The 25587-nt window shown below is 35.2% G+C and overlaps 1 protein-coding gene across 1 annotated transcript in view; it reads left to right on the forward strand.

The window, feature by feature from the left end:
- The first annotated feature begins 4858 nt into the window (after positions 1-4858).
- CHM (CHM Rab escort protein) overlaps positions 4859-25587 on the forward strand; it is a 209070-nt gene continuing 188341 nt past the window's right edge. The window contains exon 1 of the mRNA XM_021691815.1: positions 4859-4923. Coding sequence (XP_021547490.1) covers positions 4875-4923 — 49 coding nt within the window. The 5' untranslated portion in view covers positions 4859-4874. The remainder of the gene's footprint in view (positions 4924-25587) is intronic.

Genomic DNA, 25587 nt, shown 5'->3' on the forward strand with positions numbered 1-25587 from the left:
ATTTTTTTATTTTTATTTATTTATTTATTTTTAAAGATTATTTATTTACTTGACACAGAGAGAGCGAGAGCACAAGCAGGGGGAGTGGCAGGCAGAGGCAGAGGCAGAGGGAGAAGCAGGCTCCCCACAGAGCAGGGGGAGCCCGACGCGGGGCTCGATCCCAGGACCCCGGGACCATGACCTGAGCGGAAGGCAGTCGCTTAACCAACTGAGCCACCCAGGCGCCCCGGTAGTTGGATTGTTTATTAACCACATGTGTATTGTTCAATTATAAACACAAAACCAGCTGATCAAATAAGTTTACTGGGCAATCAACTCATTTTATTCTCATTTAAAATAGTACTCATGTGTGGTTTCCTGAAGACTTCCTGTACCTTATTATTTACCCATTCATTCAACAGATTTAAAAAATCATTTATTTTTGACAAATAAAAATTGTATATATTTAAGGTGTACAATGTAATGTTTTGATATATATGATATGAAATGATTAGCACAATCAAACTGATTAACATATCCATCACCTCCCATAGTTACCTTTTTTTGTGGTAAGAACACTTGAAATCTATAATCTTAATAAATTTCAAGTATACATTTTTGACTATAGTCACCATGCTGTACATAAGTCTCCAGAACTTATTCATGTTACAACAGAAATTTTGTACCCTTTGATCAATATGTTCCCTTTTCCTCTACCCCCAGTCTCTCTCTGGTAACCATCATTCTACTCTCTGTTACTATGAGTTTGACTTAAAAATACATATTTTTCAGATTCCACATATAAATGAGATCATGCGGTATTTGTCTTTCTGTGTCTGGCTTATTTCACTTCAGCATAATGTTCTCTAGATTCATCCATGTCATTACATGTGGCAGAATTTCTTTCTTTTTAAGGGCTGAATAGTATTCCTTTATATAAGGAATATATATATATATGGATATATATATCATTCATCTGTTGATGAACACTTAAGTTGTTCCCATATCTTGGCTACTGTGAATAATGTTGCAATGAACATGGGAGTGCAGATATCTCTTTGAGATAGTATTTTATTTGCTTTGGATATATACACAGAAGTGGGATTTCAGCAGATATTTTTGAGTGCCTATTATGTGCTAGGCACTGAATGATGTATTAGAAATATAATGGTGAACAATATAGGCACAGTCCTTGCCTTTGTGTAACTTACATCCTAGGAGGATAACAGATATGAAATAAGAAATTGCATAAGCAATTTGATATTTCCAATCATGAAAAGTTCAACAAAGGAGGAGTATAGGAGACTTAAGGCAGACTGAGGACTAGATGAAGACTCACCAGAGAAAGTGATGTTTTGAATGAACTGCAAAATGAGTAGGATTAAAGTAGAAGAAAGGGAGAAGGACAAAAGTGCACCTCAGGCACATGGAAGAACATGAATGAAGGCCCTGAAGCAGGAAGGAGCATGGGGTATCAGACAAAATGGAGAGACAATATGGCTGGAGCTAAGAAAGACAAGGGTAAGAGGTATATGAGCCTAGAAAGTTCAGCCGGGACTTTTAGACCATGTTTAAAATTTTGGAGTGTATTTTCAGAGCAATGGGAAACCATGCAAGTTTTAGGGAGGGGAGGACATAATTAGATTTGAAATTTTTAAAAAAGATTTTATTCTTAAGTAAGCTCTACATTCAATGCAGGGCTTGAACTCACAACCCTGAGACCAAGAGTCACATGCTCCACCAACTGAGCCAGCCAGGCACCCCTATATTTGAATTTTTAAAAGTTTACCTGCAGTGTAGACAGTGGACTGAAGGGAAGCAAGCATAAATGAGGGGTCCAGCTGGGACCTATTGTAGTAGTCCAGATAAGAGATAATGAGGGCAGTCCAGATTGTGAGGTGGATATGTTTCCAATATAACTTTGAGATAGATCTGGCAAGATTTGCTGATGAAATTGGGTTAAGAGTGAAAGAGAATGATATATCAAGGATAATTCTTAAGGTTTTTGACTTGAGTAACTGATTAGAAGGTGGTACCGTTTCTAAGGTAGGGAACACTGGATGAAGAGGTTTGGGAGTGGGGCTGAAATGTTCAGGAGTTTGGTACTGGACATGTTCAGGAGAGATGTTGAGTAAGGGCTGGGATATCTGGATCTGGAGCTCAAAGGAAAGCCCAGGGATAGAGACCATTAAATAACTGGTTTGTAAAAAAAGATGACACATCAGATCCCACAGTTAAGTAAGCTTCTGAATACAAGGTAAATGTTCAGGGAATCATGGTTTTTCAACTCAGGAAACCATTAAGTACAAAATTAGGATCTCAGTGATTTAACAGGGTAAGTCAATTTGTATCCCTCATCTCATTGTACTGTGACTTATCCAAATAAAATATTTCAGTTCTCAAAAACAGATGTCCTTAGAATAATAGAATAGACAGCAATTAAGCTGCTTTGCTTCGTGCTATTTTAATGACATTATCAACCCCTATATTCATCTTTACTTTGCAGAAGATCTATAAAAATACATTTGACAGAAAAGGTATTTTGAGCATTTTCTCCATGCAGAGGCTTTAATTTTTTCTAACGTAATCATATTTTTCATGCTCAGAGAGGGTGTGATAGAGGACAGCTAAAACACAGGGTGGCAATTTTATCTTTCCGAGGGTCCTGCCTTCTAGCTTCAGAATAAAAGGGATTTCCTATTTGGGGCAAAACATATTGGAAAATTAGCACGACAAAGTAATATTACTTGTTTATTTTGTTTTATATCCCACTAGATGTAAACTTCATGAAGTCAGGTGTTTTTGTCTGTTTTACTCATTGCTGTAATTCCAGCATCTAAATCAGTGCCTTGCACATGGTAGGTATTCAATAAATATTTAAGGAAAATTGAATGAAATAATAAGTTGTGTCTTCACATTGTGTCTATTTGTTAGAAAATTTCTGAGTCCATAGAAAGTTAGATATACTCATATTGAAAAAGATATATATATATACACACACACATATACACATATCGCCAAAGTAAGATGGAGATACCTTAATTTATCATGTTTTTAACCACCCATCCATAGCTTCTGTTAGAGGAGATTTTGAAGTTCCCTGTGTTTACTTTGGGAAACCTATTAATTTTCATTTCCACTGGTGGTATTAAGAGTCTCATAGATAAGATCTATTTCACTTCTGATAGTACTCAAAACTTTCTTTTCATATCAAGGCAAATGGCAGAGTGATTTACTGAAGAATACATTACATTTCTCAGAGGAGTATCTTACACAAAATATTCATCAGAGGACCATATCACAAGAGAATTGTTCAATACATTCAGATAGTCCATAAAAGAAATTAATGAAACATGTAAAATATTGCTAAAGATTATGGCAAAATGCAGCAAAACAAAACAAAACCCAAACCCAGTAAAATACAATTTTAAAGAATTTTCATGGAACCTCAGCAAAGTAACAAACATGTATTGAGCGTCTTCAATATATAAGACACATGATAGTTGTGGGCAGATATAAAGATGAAGACTTAGTCCCTGTATTCATAGTACTTACCATCTATTAGGGGAGTCAGAACTAAACTCAGTTCAGCAAACACTGACTGGCATTCCTATTAAGCTACAGGCTCATATTAGATGCAGGGGGTAAAAAGATAAGTAAGGCCCGGTCCCTGTCATAGAGGGACTTAAAATTTAGGTTGTTATATATCTGGGTGTATATTTTTGTATGTGTGGGGCTGTGTTAACTGTATAGGAACCAACATAATGCAAATAATTTCAGTGCAATATGGGAGGCTATGACAGGGTGTTAGCACTACATAGGGAAATTTAACCCAATATAGGGAGGAGATAAAAGGAGGAGGTGGTAGAACCTGAACTGAATATTAAGGATATGTTAGCTGGAGTATAGGAATATCATTCCATGCTAAAGGAAAAACAGTGTGACTGGGAAACCACAAACAGTTCGGCGGACAGGTGGTGTAAGGGAAGGTCAACTACTGGCACTTTCTCTTTTGGAATTATTTCTCTCCTCAATTATTTTGAAACTCTTGTAAAATAACGAAAATAACTACAATGAACCCTAAAGCCCCTCATCAAATACAATCACTTTAATATAAAGGCCATTTTACCTTGATCATTTCTGCAGCAGTTTATCAGAAGAATCTTGAATGGACTCCTTGTATACGTATAAAAAACCAGATTCAGAACCAATAAACGCTTATCAAGCAACTACTATGCTTTCATATCTTTTTTCCCTCCTGTAAAGCAAAGCCAATTTTGTAAAAATATACTGCCGGGTGGCTGCGTGGACTAACTAGAACAAATACAGACGCAATTTAGGTTTCATTGTGGCGAAACTAAGGTGAGAGGTTTTTCATGGGTTTTCATTGGGGAGATATGGAGACGAAAAAGATACGGGATATAGTTTGAAAGAATTGGTGCGAAAAATTATGCCTCGGGGGGCCAAAACGAAAGTGCACACACACTGGGGGAAACAAGTTACCAGGCTGGAATGAAAATTTCCTTTGTTCACAGACCAATCCCCTTTCAGTTTCATTCCGCCCTTCATCTATCCCAACAATTCTTGCTTCATCATTGTCAAGGGGCACCCAGGTTTTCCCATTCATCCTAGCTAGCAGAGCAAAAATCTCCAACTCATTACTACCCCCAAACCGCCAGGCTAAACGCGCTACTGCACTCAGCCTGGAAAATAAACTGAGCTTTTAACATTCGCGTAAACATTTAAAATAAAATGCTGTAGCCGCCTACCTGGACCGGCCACCAAGAACTACAATATCCAGAATGCACTGTTTTTCCTTCCGCCTTCTACCAGGGCAACGCCTGACTAGATCTCATTTCCACAAGCAATAGTCACATGACACGTTTCCTTTCAAGATGGCGGATAATCTCCCTTCGGAGTTTGATGTGATCGTAATAGGGACGGGTATGTGTGGCTCTGGTACTCCCCGAACAAAGTGTAGGAAATCTATCTCGTTCCTACCTTCTCTATCAGTGGTGAGGGTTGGCGAGAAATGCCGGGGGTTGAGGATGGGAGGGAGGACGGGAAGGAAGTGAGGTAGTGTGGAGTCAGCGCGGGATTTGGCAGCTCCAGGGAGGGGCTTGGACCCACGGTACTTAGCGCCATTTGAGTAGGGGTCGATCTGGTCGATGCCGATTGCTGAGGTTGGTTGCTGCGGGTGATTTTGTAATTTCCTTAGAGGGAGGTGGGTTTGTAGTGTCATGAGAACGGAGGGTCGGGATTTTATCGAAGGAAACGCCTTTGGCATGACATGATTCCTTCCTTGTTGATTTCAAGGTGATATTCCCCATCATTGTCTCGCCCTTTCTTAGGAATTTTTCATATATTTATGTAGTCCTAGGGTGTAGTGCAGCTCGGATACAGTTTAGTCCTCAGGTTTTCGAGAAAGGTGCTCAGTTGTTGCCCGTGTGCGTATTAATTTACTAGGACAAGGACACGGATTCTTTTCTATTGTGTTGACAAACCTAGGGAATTGTATTTTGTTGAGTTAGCCATTCCTGCTTTATGATGCTGAAAGATAGCGTTTTGCTTTCTGTCACCCACCTATCAACTCACAACTAAATGAGCTGAGAAGCTTCTGTGAATTCCATTTCAGGTGTGGGACCTTATCTTCCCCTCGTTTACCCATCATTTATTCTCCGTGTTTTGGGTGGAGTCAGAAAAATCCCCTGCAATTTCTAGTTGACAAATTCAACGTACAACACGTGGCAGAAGACATTTGGCAGCAGTTGGTATTTTGTTTTTCTTAATAGTGTAAAGGGCGGATTTTAGATGGCGTGAAGTAGGTTGTTGAGAGGGCTTTTCTCCTGTTTGCAGAATGTGGTAGGTCGGAGAAGCTCTGGTGGATGAGAACCTGTCCATTGTGTTAACGAATGGAGTTTGTTGTCTTCTCAAACAGTGGGGGCAGCCATGTTTCCAGGGCCGGAGTAAAAATAATAGCTACCTGGTTTTGAATGCTTATTATTTGCTAATTGATGTGCTAAGCACTTTAGAAGCTGTTTGTAATCCTCACAACAACCTCCTTAGAGTAGGTATTCTCTACACTTTGCAGACGAGGAAAAGGGGCCTTAGAAAGATTGCTGTGTACTCAAGATCACACAGCTGGTAAATTTCCAAAGGCCCATTCCATCTCAGAAGGAGAATCAGTGCTTCAGACCTTCAGAGTTAACCCATATTAGTAGAAATAATTGAGAAAGGTTGTTTCTAGACCTTGCTTGGCCTTCAAATAGCTGTTTGAATTGCTAGGGCACTTAATCTCTCTGAGCCTCAGTCTTGTTTTTAAACAGAAAGGGTAAGCTAGTCTTTCAGGTATTGTCTAACCAAAAATTCTCTTATTCTAGTTGCATGTGGGTAATTGGTCTCAGGACAATAAAGACATGTTTATTCCCATTCTGAAAACTGCATGGCTGCAGATAACTTGGCTGTAGCTGCTTGAACAGATGTTGGATGTTCTCTCCAGTCTATCCTAAAACGGAGAACAACATCCATTTTTGAATAGTTGTTATACCATACTTGGATTCTATATTATTGCCTTTCTTTTTTGTTACCTAGGAACTTGGGGTGTTTTTTTTTAAATTTTTTGAATTATTATAAGATTTTTCTTACCTGGATTCAAATTTTAATTGATAAGAGTGCTAATTCCTATTACTAAATGCCGTTAATTCTTAAATAGTTGCTTTCTGGTTCAGTTCATAGTATGGACTATATTCACCCTGTTAGAGTCCGTTATGGTAGAGGTAGGAAGATACTGTGAGTGATACAGAAAATTGCATTAGGTGGCATCTGGTGTATTTAGAAAAAGATTCATTTTAGACTTATTCCAGTGAGGGTAGTATTATTTCTCAAAGTATGGGAAGAACTTATTTGAAGTTGATTGTAAGTTATGTTTTTCATATCACTTAATGGTGAACATACTCTGAGTTTATCAAGCACGTTGCATAAATTTATGTTATGAAGCTTTGTGTTTAGGTATGTTAAAACGGAAAAATTGGATAAGTCATTTCCCAAATGATTCTAATAATTCTAGTCGTTACTTAATTGGAATTATTGTTAATGTGTTTGGAATATTTTTCTTCTGAAATAGTTTGCTGAAAGTAGTCTTAAAAATGTGTTTGCATTGGGGGCACCTGGATGGCTCAGTCGGTTAAGCGTCTAACTCTTGATCTCAGCTCAGGTCTTGATCTCAGGGTCGTTGAGTTCAAGCTCCACATTGGGCATGGAGCCTACTTAAAAATATATGTATATATATGTTTGCATTACTAAATACTGGCTTGAGTAAATCTTAGGAAAAGCAGCATTTCTTATATTCAGTTTTACTGACAAAAGCAGAATTAATCATGCATGTATCAGAAACATGAAGAAATAGGCTATGAAATGTAATTTTTCTTTTAGTAGATTTAGCTCTATGTCAAGAGACAATTGCTTCAAGTAAAAACATCTGTAGATAATATTAAATCCCTTTGTCCTTGATTAATTAGTTTTTTTTTTTTTTTTTACTTTTCATATCACAAGATTTTCCTTAGGGTCATGTTTTGAAGAGATTATGGGAAGATAAAGTTTTGTATGTTTTTTCTTAGTTATGTCCGTTTCTTTCTGATTACAAAATAGAGGAAATATCTGTCAAACACCCAAAGGTAGAGGGATAAAATCAAGTATTTGAGCTGTGAAAAATATAGAAGAAAATGGAATAAGGAAGGGGGGCTATCTGGAGTCTTAAAGGAGAGGACAAAACTGGATGTAAGTGATGTTCTAGGAAGTGGCTTTCAGTTTGGGTACACAGTTGTCATTTTCAAGACATTTTGCCATTTAAAAAGACATTGGAATGATGGGTTGTAGAGAAGTATCGTTGGTTTCAGGATAAAAATAGTCTCAATAACATAACACCTCATTGGAAGTGACATCTGTGTAATCTGCAATCTGCATCAGAGACAACAGTTCAACAGAAGAGCAGGCAAGATGGAAGTTAGGAGAGCTGTGATAACATCGGCATGCTTCTTACATAGTGGAATCCTTCAGGTCCTCACTTAGAGCATATTCTTATTTTAGAAATAATTCCAGCATGCTCAGAGCATATTAGAAACATCCTTAACTTCTGTAAAAGCTGTGTTTGGGGATGTCATTAGATATAAGTGATAGTTGATATCCTAATGGGAAAGGGAAGAGGCAAACACCCTAAAGTGCAAGCCTACGTCAAACAGTAAAATGGCCTGGGACCAGTTTGTATAGTGACAAATTTTTCAGAGTATTCAACCCACATTTACTGAGAACCTAGTCCCTGCCTTTGTGAAGTTTACTGTATTGCCTGTTTTCAGAGACTGGGGTTCCTGATAGTCACATCCACAGAACTGTTCTTAAGCCAACGTGGGCTTTTCGTTGCATCCTTCTTGCTTTCTGAAGACCACATAGGGATTCAGTCTGCATTCCTTTCCTTTTTGAAGTACACCACACAATTATATTTTGGGAGTTCTTTCCCTAAGATGGGCTATGGAGTGGGCTAGCTTAAAATTTTTCCTGCAGAAGATAAACACATAGATCTTTTTTGATTAAAGAGTTTTATTGCTAAAGATTATGGAGAAAGAAATGAGGTAACCAAAATAACAAACATGGGAGAAGTTACAAAGAGTATTGCTCCTAAATTGTGACTACTTTCCTAGATAGTGCTCGACATAGTACAGTAATAGATGTGGCAGAATGGTGTAATGGGAATCACTTGACCTTTCTACTGGGTGACTTTGGGCAAATTGCATCACCTCATGGGACGCCACGTTGTTCATCTGTAAAGTGGGAGATTTGAATTAGGTGACCTATCTACCAGCTGACCATTGTGTCTGTGTAAGTATGACCCTGGGTCCTTGAAAAGGCTAAATTCTGTATAGTCCTTTTAAGGAGTCAGGTCAGTGTTTAATATACTTTAGAAATTTGGGTATCAAAATGGCTCAGAAAAATTTTCTTGCAAACAGTAAGCTGCCTTTATCAGGAAGGTCACGGAGGTGGCATGCTTCCATTCTTTGATGTTGGTTGAGAATCATAATGTCAGCTTTGGCTGGAAGCTCATTGACTATAATGCTTACGATGTTGGTGGTATAACTTCGCTTCTCTAAACGTTGGGGAATAGTAGTACTGCGGGAGGTTTTGTGAAAACATATTTACCAAATACCTTATATGTGATTTCCTACATATATATCTTACTTACTCTTCTCCCAGGATGTCTGTGTATGTTTCTAACATGACAGGATGCCCATACTTCCTCTGTCTGTATTTCCAAACATACATACACCTATTGTCCAGAGTTGAGTTATGATTTTTTTCTGTGACAAGATGCCACCTATTTATGGGTCATGAAATCAATTCCAGCATTAAAAAAAGAGGTAGAGTAGAATATATCAGAATATATTACATGTAGTAAGGATGAATATAGTTTTATGAAACAAATATTTCATGTGTGTATAATCACTGTGTAAAATATATCCATATATATGTAGATATTTTTGGGGGGTTGTCAGGGGCAAAAAGTCTTAAAGTCTAGAGAATATTAACTGAATAACAATGAATAATAATGAATATGGTATTTCAAAACTCTTTAGTTTTACAAATGCTATACCATTCATATATTTTATTTACTTTGACATGTATGTATCTCATTTGAGCAGTGTAGTGATAATGTAGTGATTGACAATGTGGTTCTGAAATGAGACAGATTGGGTTTTGAATCAGCTGTGTCTCTTGTACCACCTTACTCATGTCCCTTAATGTCTAAGTTTCAATTTTCTCATTTCTATATGAGAATAAATCTCACAGAACTATGTTGAGAATTCAGTGAAATAATTCCTGTAAGATACTTAGTAAGTGCTCAGAAAATGTAGTTGATTTTTATGCCCCATAATGCTATTCCCAGGTGCTTTTATCATCACTGTTGCTGCTTGAATGCTTCCCAGGAAGGGCTTTCCATGGAAAGCAACAGAAAGATTCAGGTGTCTGGGTCATCTTCCTCCTCTTCCCATTGGCTGGTTGGTAGGAAAGACCTTTGTATGTCTATTACCACTATTTCTAACAGATTTCTTATCTTGCGGGTTTACAAGTTCTCTATTTTTTTCTCTTTCATCAGTTTGAATTATTTGTCGTTTTGTCTAAAGATTTTGAACAGATTTATCTTATTTGGGGCATAGTATGAAACTCTTCGTCAGTATAAGAATGCTGAAGGAGCTAAAGAAAGCCCACATATTTTCCTGTTTCTGAAAAATGCTTTGCAATTCTTCAGGCATTTATTGGTGGAAAAGTATGTCTTTTTTGTTCTCAGGAGCTAGGAAAGTAAAGGGAGTTAGCCAACTCTGGAGAAGACTCCTTGGGAGAGACTTACCCTTCCCTGTAAATCATAAGTTTGAGCCAATTCCTTGGAGCTACATCTGTTACCAGAGTTCCCTCTGCAGCATCATTTTCATCTCCCATGCCTCATGGCATTTTCTCATTTTCTCTAGTGATCTCATGATGTTTTGGATAACTCAAGCTACAGCAATTAAAATCAAATACGGCTGCTCATCATCACATTCTCATGTTTAACATAAAATCCCAATGCACAGAAATAATTATAATTCCATGTAATTGACCTGTTACTCATGCTAAGTCACCTGCTATTCAGTTTCAGTGCAGTCTTTTAACTGAAATGTTAGGTTCTGCCTGATATGTATATAAATGGTTTTAAAAGTAAAATAGACTAAAAGTGTCCGTCAGTTTGTATTTATATATATATGAAATGCTAGAGAGATTGGAAACATTTTGAGGATATTCAGTTGTAGCCAACAAAATAGGGATACTTTGAAAGATTGATTTATTGTCTTTTTGCTTTTCTAATAATCTTATTAAAGGGCAGTGTAAAAAGAGATGATGATTTATCACAGGTAGTGATTTTCCAAAGCATGACTATGAGAGCCATCATGTTATCATATTAAGGCTATTTAAAAAAAAGTCTGCAAATAAGAGACGCAGGGGTAAAAGAGACAGACAGAAACAGACCAAGGGGCAGCCAGGCCAGTGTGGTGGTTAGTGTAAGTATTTCATCTCATATTGGATTTTACCAAGAGTTTAAGTCATACTACTTGACTGATTTGGTTTATATCACATTTAGAATAGTACCAACATCTACTTTTTTTCCCCTGAGTACTAGTCTAACATATCTTTTTTGTCCAGCCTTGTGTTCACATTGAGTTACAATGGCGATTAATTAATGGAGTTTTAATCATTGTATATTGCTTTGAAATGTTTGGATCATATATCTGTGATCCAAATTTGCACATTTGTTAAACTACTTTTCTATATATGAGTTTAAAATAATTATTATGGGGGTGCCTGGGTGGCTTAGTCAGTAAAGCGTCTGCCTTCGGCTCAGGTCATGATACCAGGGTCCTGGGATTGAGCCCCACTCCGGGGTCCCTGCTCAGTGTGGAGCCTGCTTCTCCCTCTCCTCCCGGCTTGTGCTCTCTTGCTATCTCTGTCACTATCTGTCTCTCTCTCAAATAAAAAAATTAAAAAAAAATAATTATTGTGGAAAAATTTACACAAGCTAAAGTGTAGAGAAATAGGTTTTACATACAGATAAAAGGCATATTAGGAAGATGCTGAGTTGTGACTTCTTTTTCAAATAAAAAATTTTATTTGAGTATAGTTGACACAGTTACATTAGTTTCAGATGCACAACTTCGTGATTTGACAAGTTTATACATTATGGTCACAAGTGTAGCTACTATCTGTCCCATTACATTGCTATTACAATATCGTTGACTGTATTTGTTATGCTCTGCCTTTCATTCCCATGACTTACTGAGTTGTGAGTTCTAATCCTTATTTTTCTATGAACTGTGTTACTTTGGGATGAGCTATATAAGCCAAATAGATAACAGAATTAGTTTTAGTACCTACAACACACTGTTAAATACATGAGAAATATTTACTATATGTGAGTACTGTTGTAAGGTCTTAAAATGCATTATTTAATCTGATTCTCACAATAACCCTGTCTGTGGTAGATTAGTTAACTCCATTTTACAAATATATAACCTAAGGCTTAGTTAAGTTTGACCTAGGTCAAACTATTAAGACTAGAGTTGTTCTAGCTAAAACTGAGTTATTAGAATGAGCTCGTGGGATTCTTCCAAGTGAAAAAATGTCTTATACTGTCAATATTATATTAATGTGTCCTAGCTGTTGGTTGGCAATTGCTTCATTTTTGGGAGTCACCACTGTTGACATTAAAATCCAGATGCCAACAAGTTTTGTAGTCTTAACTCATCATTTACAACATCATTACATCTGTGTTAGCTTGCAAACCTTCTGATGAAGGTGAACTACATGACCTGGTTGTGTTTATCACTTAAAAGTGAAAGTAAAAATCACAGCCACTAAAGTAATGGTGAAAAATGGGATCAGAGAATACAGTCATATTTCAGGAGATAATCTGTTTTTCCCAGGAATTAATTATTCATTGACTTCAGGATACTTCAAGATACATAGTTTCCCACTGAAATAAAATCATTGTTAAAAATAACATATAGGCTGCTTGTGCATGTGCTGGAGTTTGCCATTTTAGGTTTTTTGTTTGTTTTTGTTTTTTTGTTTTCTTCACTTGCAAATTAAATTTTCAAGATCAAGTATTGGACTCATTGTCCTGTTTATGAAGCTTGTCTTTTTTGGTTGACTATTCTTTTGGTTCCTACAATTTTCAGTATTTGTCAGCACTTACAATGGATGCATCTTAATTGACAGAATGAATCTGGTTAATACCTTTTTCCTTCAAGGGCTGTGTTATTAACCTAGTAACACTTTATGTATGTACTTCCAGATGTTTTCTCACTGTGTGTATATAGATATATGTCTACTTTTCTCTGTTTATACAAGTTTATCATAGATGCTGTTTTGAAACCTATTTTTCACCTCACAGTATGTCATGAACATCATTCCATGTCAACCAAATATTCTTTCCAGTGTCCTTCCTAAAAAGTTTTTATTTGGAGATAATTGTAGACTCACATGCAGTTGTAAGAAATAGTATGGGAAGTGTATACACTTCACCCAGTTTCCCCAATGGCAAGTAACATCCTAGATAACTGTAGCATAACCAGGAAATTGACCTTACCCAATGACCTTATTCAGATTTCACCAGTTTTACATATACTTGTGTTACTTTTGTTAACAGCCTTTGGATATACATAGATAGCTTTCCCTTCCAAGATTAAGTAAATATTAACTCTTAGTTTATTTTTTAATATTTTATTTTTTACATTTAAATTTTAAATCACTTGAAATTTATTTTGATGTAATGTATGAGGGTTTTTTTTCCATTTAAATCACCATCCAGTTATTCTAACACCATTGAACTAATAATCTGTTCTTCATTGAGTCAAAATTAATTTTTTTTTTACTATATGATCAATTTTTGGACTTTCTGACAATAATCTGAGTGTCTCAGTGTAGTCTCTTTCAAAGTGGGAACTATAAAATTGGTATAGATTGGGTCATCTGATCTATAGAGAAATAACTTCTTTGAAATCTCAAAAAACAAAAGGTGGAATTTGAGTATGTAAAAATTATAGCATCTACTCTGAAAAATAGAAAACCAGAAGAAATATTTGCAACTCATAACAGGACTAATTACAGAAAATGAGTACCTCCAAATTTATGTGAAAAATATCAAGATCTCTTTAGGCAAATGGGCGGAGAATGTAAAGAGAAGATAGAAATGGTCAACAGACTGCTGGGAAAATATTTTTTCTTAATAAGTTGAATGCAGAATAACCTAATTAAAAACATTAAAAGAGTAAGAACTAATTTTTTGATGAAGTTGTAGTCAATTAATATGATATTATAAATTGAGATAACACTTGAGCAAAGTAATTTGACAGTTTGTACTAAGAATTTTAAATATATTTATTCTCTTAGACTCTGTAACTCCGGATCTGAGAATTTATTTTGAGAAAATCAGTATATTTAAAAGCTACCAGAGTGACATCTATTTTAAAGCTGCTTATCATAGTTAAATTTGAAATTAATATAAATATATATTAAAGTGCTCTGAAAGCACACAGGAGGCCAGTTAACTGGTGGAGTAGGCAGTCTTACAATGTGGCCTGGGATCTGGTCCACAGATTTCATTTATATTATAAAATAACATACGTACAAGTGAAATATGTGTATTATGTGTGTGTACATTTATTTCAGTGAACAATAATAAAGTGAATGGTGTGTATGTAGGACCCAGTTAGAGAAAAACAGCATTACCAGAACTTTAGAAGCTCCTTGTGTGCATCACTATCATCTGTTTTCCCTTCCTTTCCCATAGATGTAATGATTATGGTAAATTGTATTGTTCCCTTATATTTTTTAAAGTGTCTTTATTACATGTGTATGCATCTCTAAAAAATACATTGTTTTAACTGTTTTTGACCGTTGTCTAACTTCTGGAATTCTATTGTATGTATTCTTTTTGTGTCTTGCTTTTGTTGACCAGTTTTATGCTTGTGAGATCGTCTGTACAGATGCATACAGATGTAATCCCCCCCTCCCTGCACACTCACGTGTACACACACACACTGCTATTGTGTTGTATACTAGGTTTTCAAATCTTCAGCTTCAGTAGGTTATGCCTATTTACCAAGGTAATTGTATTTATATGCCCTTTGGTTTATAGCTTTTCAAGCCTCTCCCCCACCCCAGGAAATTTATAATGTCATAAATACATTCATGACAAAATAAGGTCATCTGTACATACCATTCTACAACTTTTTCAGTCAGTAATACCTTTCTATCCATTCCAGGTCATTTTTATCTCCAGGACACAGACCATATTTAATTTTCTACAAACACCCACCCCAAAATACTCTTTATAGCTGATATGTACAAATTTATGTCCAATTCAGTATTATGCACTGCTGGTTGTTAATGTACTGTAAGTCTGTTTTATCCTAGTATAGTTCTTTTTTTTTAAATGATGACTGAAATGTTGAGACTGGTCCCACAGAATGTTCTGCCTTTTGGATTTGGCTGCTTTCTTCCTTGTGGTATCAGTTACTTTATTACTCTAGCCTATGTTTTTCCTGTAAACTGAGACTTTATATCTAAAGGCTTGACGGATTCAAGGTTAAAATTTTTGGCTAGAATTTATCTTTAGTGATTGGATGCCATGTTGGATTATGCCAGAACACACATCATATCCGGTTGATCCACCGTGAGTGTTGCTAAGATTAACCCTAGATTAGAATGATGACAATCTGATGCTTCTGTTGTATGGACATGTTTCCCCTGTGTATTGAAGATAATCTGTGTATTGCTAATTTGGCACTGTACAAATACTCAGTTTGATACCAACTGTTCACATAACTGTTTTAACATCAGTAGGTAATTCTTGTAGAAATTAGTATTCTCATTAGGAGTTGCAAAAAATGATGTTTTTTTCTCTGATTCTTAGTTCTTTGATTCCTTCTACACTTAGTAGCTGCCAGTTAATTAATGCCAGTTAATTCACAAAAGGGAACATACCTTTCTAGCATTATTAGTATCTACCAGTTAAAGTACTCATTTCTGAGAATCAAGTAATTCAGAAAATGGAGTTAATTGTAAGGTTGCTTGGTGGGGATGGACAAGGAGATTTAGATGTCATGAAAAAGTATAGTACTTAAGAGCACAGACTTGAGCCACAGTGGCTAGATTCCAGTATTAACTCACCATTTACTGGGTAAATGACTTTGGACAAATTACTTAACCCCTTTGTGTTTCATTTTCTGCCTTATGTATACATGTGGACAAAGACTGGAAAGTAAGGGAAAAATGAAAAAAAATTGTTAGGGGTCAGGCTATATATGATTAAAATATTTTCTTTAACATTATACCATATTTACAGAGTAAGAGAAAATGAAAAAGGAGCTGTCTTGCTGCATTTTAGGCATTTTTATTACTGTTATTTTTTTCAATTAAAAACATTTTAAAGTTTTTTTAAAATTTATTTATTTTGGGGGCGTGTTGAGGGGAAGAAGAAGGGGGGGAGGGAGAGAGAGAGAGAGAGAGTGCACACATGAGCTCCCCTCTGGTAACCTATCCCTTTGTTCTCTATAGTTAAGAGTTTGTCTCCTGGTTTGTTTCTGTCTTTTATTTTCTCTTTGCTCATTTGTTTTGTTTCTTAAATTTCACAAATGAGTGAAATCATGTGGTATTTCTCTTTCCCTGACTTTTCTACCTTGCATTATACTCTCTTGCTTCATCCGTGTCTTTGCAAATGGCAATATTTCATTCTTACTTATGGTTGAGTAATATTCCATTGTGTGCGTATACGTGTGTGTGTGTGTGTGTGTGTGTGTAATGCGTGTACGACCTCTTTATCCATTCATCAGTTGAGGGACGCCTGGCTGCTTCTAATGCTGCAATAAACATAGGGATGTATGTATCCCTTTGAATTGGTGTATTTGTATTTTTTTGGTAAATACCCAGTAGGGCAATTGCTGGATCATAGGGTAATTGTATATTTAACTTTTTGAGGAACCTCCGTACTGTTTTCCAGAGTGGCTGCACCAGTTTGCATTCCCACCAACAATGCAGGAGGGTTTCCCTTTCTCTGTATCCTCGCCAACACCTGTTGTTTCTTGTCTTGTTGATTTTAGCCATTCTGACTGGTGTGAGGTGATACCACATTGTACTTTTGTACTTTTGATTTGCATTTTCCTGATAATAAGTGGTGCTGAGTATCTTTTCTTGTATCCGTTGGCCATCTGTATATCTTCTTTGAAGAAATGTCTGTGTATGTTTTCTGCCCATTTTCTAATTAGATTATTTGGGTTTTTTGAGTGTTGCGTTTTCTAAGTTCTTTATATAGTTTGGATACTAACCCTTTATCTGTAATGTCATTTGCAAATATCTTCTCCCATTCCATATGTTGCCTTTTAGTTTTGTTGATTGTTTCCTTTGCTGTGCAGAAGCTTTTTATTTTGATGTACTCTCAATAGTTTATTTTTGCTCTTGTTTCCCTTGCCTCGGGAGACCTATCTAGAAAAAACTTGCTACAGCCAATGTCAAAGAGGTTACTGCCTGCATTCTCCTCTAGGATTTTCATGGTTTCAGGTCTCACATTTAGGTCGTTCATCCATTTTGAATTTACTTGTGTGTATGGTGAAAAAAGTGGTCCAGTTTCATTCTTTTGCATGTTGTTGTCCAGTTTAACCAACACCATTTGTTGAAGAGACTGTCTTTTTCCCACTGGATATTCTTTCCTGCTTTGTCAAAGATTAGTTGACCATATAGTTAGGGTTCATTTCTGGGTTCTCTATTCTGTTCCATTGATCTGTGTGTCTTTGTGTGATATTTGTACCAGTACCATGCTGTTTTGACTACTATAGCTTTGTTATAGAACTTGAAGTCCAGAATTGTGATGCCTCCAGAGTTGCTTTTCTTTTTCAAGGTTGCTTTGGCTATTTGGAGTCTTTTGTGTATCCATACAAATTTTAGGTTTGTTCTAGCTCTGAAAAATGCTGGTGGTATTTTGAAGGGATTGCATTAAATGTGTAGATTGCTTTGGGTAGTATAGACATTTTAATAGTATTTGTTCTTCCAGTCCATGTGCATGGAATGTCTTCATTTCTTTGTGTTGTCTTGAATTTCTTTCATAAGTGTTTTATAGTTTTCAATAGGTCTTCACTTCTTTGGTTAAATTTATTTCTAGGTATCTTTGATTTGGGAGCAATTGTAAGTGGACTTGTTTTCTTAATTTCTCTTTCTCTTCATTATTCGTGTGTAGAAATGTAGCAGATTTTTGTACATTGATTTTATATCTTGTGACTTTACTGAATTTATCAGTTCTAGCAGATTTTTGGTGGAGTCCTTAGGGTTATATATATACATATATGTGTGTGTATATATATATATGTGTGTGTGTGTATATATATATATATATATATATATATATATACGTGAAACTATATATATCTGTAGATACTGAGAGTTTACTTTTTTCTTACCTATTTAGATGCCTTTTTATTTCTTTTTGTTGTCTGAGTGCTGTGGCTAGGACTTCCAGTTCTGTGTTGAATACAAGTGGTGAGAGTGGACATCTTTGTCTTCTTCCTGACCTTACCGGAAAAGCTCTTAGTTTTTCCCCATTAAGGCTGATGTTAGCTGTGAGTTTTTCATATATGACCTTTATTATGTTGAGGTATGTTGCTTCTGGACCTACTTTGTTGAGGGTTTTTATCATGAATGGATGTTGTACTTTGTCAAGTGCTTTTTCTGCATCTATTGAAATAATCATATGGTTTTTATTCTTTCTCTTATTGATGTGATGTATCACATTGATTACAGATATTAAACCACACTGGCACCCCAGGAATAAATCTCACTTGATCTTTGATTAATGATTTTTTTAATATATTGTTGAATTTGGTTTGGTAATATTATGTTGAAGATTTTTGCATCTATGTTTATCAGAGATATTGGCCTGTATTTGTTGTTGTCTTTATCTGGTTTTGTTATCAGGGTAATGTTGGCCTCGTAGAATGATTTTGGGAGTTTTCTTTCCTTTTCTATTTTTTGGAATAGTTTAAGAAGAATGGGTATTAACTCTTCTTTAAATGTTTAGTAGAATTTGCCTTTGAAACCATCTGGTCCTGGACTTTTGTTTGATAATTAACTCAATTTCTTTGCTGGTTATTGGTTTTTTCAAATTTTCTATTCCTGTTTCAGTTTTGGTAGTATATATGTTTCTAGAAATTTATTCCTTTCTTCCATGTTGTCCAATTTGTTGGTATAATACTTTTTAAAAAATACTATTAAAAATATTAATAAAAAGTATTAAATGTTATTAAAAGTATTAATATTAAAATATATAATATTTTTTTAAAAAGTGGATTTCATGATAAGATTTTAAATAAGGGAAGGAGGTTGTTTCATGATTATAACATTCTTGGAATGAGTATACAGTCTCTTTCATCTGTTTAGTCTCATAGCTTTATAGGTAATATAATAAATTTCACTTCTGTGGCACAGAAATAAGATACGTGCTGAACAAAGAAACTATTTTTCATCACAAGTTAAATATTATTATGTCTGAAGGGAGCTCACCTGGGATAGTCTTTGCTGTGAAAAGATCATTTTAGTCACTTAAATTGATAAAACAGAAATATTAGTGTAATGAAAAGTAAGTTAAAATTAATTGTAATGGAATCTGCTTATTTCATTTCCTGGCATGGGATAAGTCTTCAGCAAATATTTACATTACTTAGTAAAGCTTTCATTAAGAGAATTTGAGTTGATACATTTTTCTCTATGTAGGTAAAAACAGAATACTAAATCTCTGCTTTCCAAGAGATTATTTATTTGGTAGAGTCCCCAGCTTTCATTAGCTGTCCAAAATTTGGTATTAAGCTTTATTTTTAAAACTTTTTATTATGGAAAATTTCAAACATAAAGTAGACTAAAATAACCCCCATGTACCAATCTCCCAGTTTCAACAGTTATCCATTTATGGACCGTCTTGTGTTCTCTGTACCCCTCATCTTCTCATTTCACTATCCAGCCCTAAATTATTTTTAAGTAAATTCAGGATATCATATTCTATGTGTAAATATTTCAATATATATGTAAAAGATAAGGCCTCTCTTTTTTAAACATAATTTCAGTACATTTATGCCCTTGTTTGCATCTTCAGTTTTTCCTAAGGCATGTATCCATTGTGTTTCTTTGCTCTAGTGGTCTTTCTAGCTTAATTTGTATTTCTGAAATGATTTTTTCTTTAATTTCTTCATGAGTTATTTTGCTCTTTTCAAATGTTACTATTCTCTAATCACACTTTGGAGTTTTTCTAATTTTGATTTATGTTCTTTCAGAGCTTCTATTATTTTCTTATATTTCTTTCTTTTTTTAGCTTCTATTACCATAGTTAGGTTATAGTTTTTTTTTTAAGATTTTATTTGTTTGTCAGAGAGAGAGCACAAGCGGGGAGGGGGTGGAGCGGCAGGCAGAGGGAGAAGCAGACTTCCTGCCGAGCAGGGAGCCTGATGCTGGACTCAATCCTAGGACCCTGGGATCATGACCTGAGCTGAAGGCAGATGCCTAATCACTGAACCACCCAGGCGCCCCTAGGTTATAGTTTTTATCTAATTTGTGAGCCTGTCTTTCTGGCATGCTTTATTTCATTGTCTGTTGGGTTATTATTTCACTCCTTTTTCCTGTATTTTTTTTACCTGTACATTGCATAGGATTCAACTAAGACCCTTTTATGTTGCTCATTTTTAAGTGAAATTTTTCTGTGTGCTTTTAAATGGGGAGTGTGGGTCAGGATAGCTTTTCTAACGTCACTGTTCTAGATCTCTCTTTTTTTGTTTTCACAAAGTAATAAAAAAAATGTAGCCCGAGATCTGGCTGTGTTACCCTCTCCTAGTTTTGTATGGAGCTTCTCTTTCCTTTGCCCCTATTTTTCCTGTTCTAATGACTTTGGATTAGATTCCCAAGTTACTGCTCAGTTCAGGGATTTATCTATATGGAGAGTTTGCTTCATTAGTTTCCTAAGTTTTAGGGCCCAACTCCACCTCCCACCACCCCCCACCACTCTAGCACTCCCAGAGGTTCCTTTGCACTCATCCATAGGTTGGAGCCTGAAAAATTCCTCCCAGTTGCTGCTACTGTTCTCAAATGGCCTGCTAAGTTTCCAGTGAATGCTTAATAGCAATTTTGGGTTTCTTTGGCTTTCAGGGATGTCACAAATTTGTCTTCCCTTATTTTCTTATGGATTCTTTCTGATAACGTGTGGATCTTATAGCTATTGATGATTTGTAATGATCCACTTGTATTTTGGAGTTCATCATATTTTGTCACCTATCTTTGTTATAGATGTTGCCCCTAGGTGTTTGGTTTTGGTATTTTGGTTACACGGTCTGTCTTTATGGGAATCTTGGGGGAGATTTAACAACTTTGCTGCTAATGTCATCTTCCCAGAGTTCTGTTTTTATTTTTTAAAGTTCAAGTCATTTGCCCAAGAACAGAGGCCAAGTTGTTGATCACCTTTAAGATTCACCTTTGAGATCTTGTCACAAACCTTATGGGCCATTTATTTCAAACCCTTCATTTTATCTATAAGGATATTTATAAGGAAGCTGAATTCCAAAGAGGTTAAATGATTTCCAACTATTTAGTATAAATCTGAAAACAAGAATCCAGTTTTCTGGATGTTCAGTTCATTACTCTGAATATTGGAACAGTGTTCTTGTTGTTTAACACTCAGAGCTCATACTATATTGAATTTAAAAAAAATTAACAAATTTTGTAAGTTAACATTTAATGGATAATATACTTTTGTAAAGTTCTAAAAATTACATAGATATTAATAACTATATTCTCCCATGAAGAAGAAATCCATAGATACTCCATTAGTACTTACTAATATGTTCAGTATTTCGTATGAGTCATAGTGAATTAAAATAGTTGTCAATTTAAGAACTATTTTTTATCTGTACTTCTTGGTAGTTCCTTGGGCTGCTTCACTGGCACTTTTTTCTCTTTTTCAGGTAACTGCTAAAAAGTAAATAAAAGATATAAACTTTTAATTAGAATTTAATAGGAATGAACAAAACTACATGAACCTGGGTTGAAATTCAATTTCCGTTTAATTATTAATGTCATTTATTTGAGTGGCTGCTCTGTGAGTTAAGCATGTGGTTTTACTTTTGCATTGCTCAGTTTAGTCAGTTCTGTACCTAATGTTGTTTGTGCTTTTTTATGACGGTGCAGAAGGTCTGTACATAGGGTTATGTAGTAAGGAATGTGGCTCTCTAAAAGCTTGTCATGCCCACAAATTTTTCCTTGCCAGTACAGTAGTTCTATATTTTTTCCTAAAAAAAGTTATTCTTTATAAAAAATAGTTACAGTAAATTTTCTAGTTCTATGTAATTTTCTTTCCATTCTGGTCTTCACTGGTTATAAATAACACATGAAATGACTTTCAAGGTAGAAAGCAGGGATCCATTTTGAAATGTTCTATAAAATAAAGAGTGATTTATGGTTTCATATGATTTGGGCTGAAAGCACTTGGGCCTTGCCAGGTCATCAAAGTTCTGTCAGGAGAATCTATTATTTATTGTTCAGTATGTTGGGAGTGGTGTAAGTATTTTATTTTATGTTTATCTTATGTAAGTATAGCATCAGGAAAAATCAATTCCAGACACTAATACAGTTTTAAGAATAGATCATAGAGAACTAACTTAAATCTTATAGTTGTAAAAGATGAAGTTCAACATTAAGGACTTGGATTAAAAGGGGATTTTGAAAAATGAATGAATAATGGTTTCATTCCTATAAAATATTTTAGATAAGATTCTTGAAAATACTAATTTCATACGTTTGGTTCTGATTTTAGCCTAACTCCTTCATTTGAGAATGAAACTTCTATATCTTATCTAGACAGGTTTTAGAAAATTGCAGAAATCTGGGACTATACATGTTTGTGTATATGATCATATAATGTTCCATAAGCCTTTAATGTATTTTTTCTAGCTGTCAACTTTATACGGAATCTCAACTGAAAAAGACATGAAGTAACAAACCTTAATTTCCCCCATTACAAACTTATGAAATGCTAATTTAATACTTAAAACTTGTGTGGTTTGATAAAAATGACTTGCCGGTAAAAGGTGTTTGTCTTGAATCAGAATTAGATATTTTTCCTACAATCTTTTCCAGAGTTATTTGATATGGCCTCACAAATGAATTTAATAACCATACTTAATAATATGGAATGTTTAAATAATACTAAGTGTTGGGTGAACTTCTTTAGTGAACATATAGAAAAAGCCTGTAATGTACATATAGAAAAGGCTAATGGACTTCTTTTCAAAAACTTTTTAAGTTTTTACATCTTTGAAGATAACTTAAGTAAACAAGTGATTTTCTTTTTTTCCTCTTCAAATAACTAATCTTATTGAAGGGGTTAGAAGAGAAGGGAAGAGAACCGGTATTTATTGAATGTCAGTGACATGCTAGGAGGCCCTGTGTAAGATGTTTTATATTACTTTGTACCTATTCCTCCCTACATTCCTGTGAGATATATTATTAGTCCCATATTATAGTTGAAAACATTGTGCTTGTATATTTGTACTCACATATTTTACAGTGTGTTTCCAGTGTAATGCTTTGTGATTTGACCCTGATTTAGGTTATCTGTTTCTATCTCATGTCTGGCTTTTCCTTGTGGGAGAGACCATGTAATTCATTGTAAGCTTATATATGTTTTGTATAAAGGTCTCACAGGACATTGTGTGAATTTGAGTAATGATTCAGAAGTAGTTCACATTTTATGGTGCCAAATGTTAAAAAAAGGTTTCATTTTTAAATCAGTCAAGGGTTTAAATGCTATTAAAATTGAGCATATAAATATGAATTTAAACAAAACAAGCAGTTATTTTACTTACTTTGCTAAATTATCGATAAGACCAACAAGTTTAAATATGTTAACTTTTCCTATACAATAATTAAGAAAAAACCCCTGAAACTTAAAGCTCCAATTTTATACAAGTTCATCCTTCATGCTGTTACTAGAATTGTTTTTTTTTCCTGAAATACTGTTTTCACCATGCTGTTCTGGCTAAAATCCTTTCAAGATTCCCTGTTGCTTACAGGTTCCAAGTTCAGACTCCAGTTTGGTTCCAGATACTCTTTTTTGAACATCACCTTTTGGTTCTCCCTTCACCCTTTGCCGGGAATACTCCCTTCCACTTTCCTTTTTTTTTTCTTTCACCTTTTCCTTCTCTACTCTTCAGTTGTGTTAATTACAGATCTTGAAAGACGCAGCTAGTGTCCTCTGCTGTTTGGAGCTTTCAGTGACTGCTCCACAGAGGGAATGCATCTTTCCATTGTGTTCCTATAATAGTTTTAATTATTATTTTAATCCCTTTAAATTCTTTTTTTAAAGATTTTATTTATTTGTCAGAGAGAGAATGCGCACAAGCAGGGGGAGCAGCAGGCAGAGCAGGCAGAGGGAGAAGCAGGCTCCCGCTGAGCAAGGAGCCTGATGCGGACTGGATCCTAGGACCCTGGGATCATGACCTGAGCTGAAGGCAGATGCTTAACTGACTGAGCCACCCAGGTGTCCCAATCCCTTTAAATTTTTATTTGTTAGACTCAGCTCTTTTAGGCTAGTAATTGTCTTAACCTTATCTTATTTTTTCTCACCACCTGTCAAAGTCTGCTTCATTCTTCTCTATCTTCCCTTTCCCCATTTTCTTTCTTTTTTTCTTTCCTTCAACAAATATTTATGGAAAATCTAATACATGCTTCCTCTGTTCAAGGAACTAACTCAGTGTTTATTAAATGGGTGGGAAGAAATATGAGATGTGGGGAGACATTACTAACTGTATTATTAGTCTGTTAATCATTCTAAGCATGAAGATAATAGGCCCTTGCCATTTAATGTAGAAACAGCCTATCAATTTCACAAACTAATGGGGAGTGTCTGGATAGAAGTATTAAGGGAAAACACAAATGATAGTTATTTTGGTGTTGTGTATTTGGACTCAAACCATGTTCAGTATTGAAATCTGTCCTTGGCTTTGCTTTGTCAGCCAGAGACATGACCTCTGACTGTTGATTGCAGCCATGGAAATAACCACATGCATATTTGCCTATCCAGAGTCAGAGCTAATAGAGCCAAATAGAAGAGTAATTTTGTTGTTGCTTGCCATTGGAGTTGGCATCTAGTAAAAGTAGATGTATGTTTGGAGTAGTATTTAGATGAAAATGTATTGCTTCTAAAGTATCTTGCTGAACAATAATAAAAGTAGGTAGTTTTTATAGAGCAAGTACCCTCCAACAACTTAATGGTCCTATGAGGTAAATGGCGGTATTCCCATTGATGGATGAAGAAACAAAAGCTCAGAGATGGCAAGTGACTTGTGTGAGGTCACATAGCTAGTTAAGCAGCAAAATTAAGATTCAAGCCTGGGTCTGTCTGATTGAGACCATACTCATTTCCTTATGCTGCTGTCCTTCCCTTGAATCCTCATTCTCAGACTCATGTCCAAGTTGAAGAGAGTGAATTTATCATGGTAATTGAATTTGAGATATCAAATTAATGAATTACTTGATCTTTGGCAAGTTATTTAATCTTTCTCATCCCATTTTCTCACATGGATAATAATGCCTGCCTCCCAGGATTATAATGAGGAATAAATGAGGTGATGTATATGAAAAGATACTGTGAACCATAAAGCCCTATACTAATGTTTGGTGGTATATTATTAATGCTGTCATTATTACATGCTTTAACATACTAATTCTACTTCCCAAATATTTCTTTCCTGTTGTCCTTTTTAACTGTGATGTTTGGCAGCTTTTAAAGTACCATAGTGACTGTGTTTCATTAATGAGAAAAGTTATTTCTTTAGGTGTAAAATGTTCAGATAGTCTTAAGATAAAAGACATTAGAACAATACAGTTTTGACTGAAGAACTAAGTATGCTTAACTATTTAAAACTTTCAAAAAAAATAAAACTTTCTTTCTCCTAGTTCCTTCTACACCATAAATTCTTACTATGTTTTCTCTTTGAATTATCT

This window comes from Neomonachus schauinslandi, chromosome X, assembly GCF_002201575.2.
Source record: "Neomonachus schauinslandi chromosome X, ASM220157v2, whole genome shotgun sequence".
Lineage (NCBI taxonomy): Eukaryota > Metazoa > Chordata > Mammalia > Carnivora > Phocidae > Neomonachus > Neomonachus schauinslandi.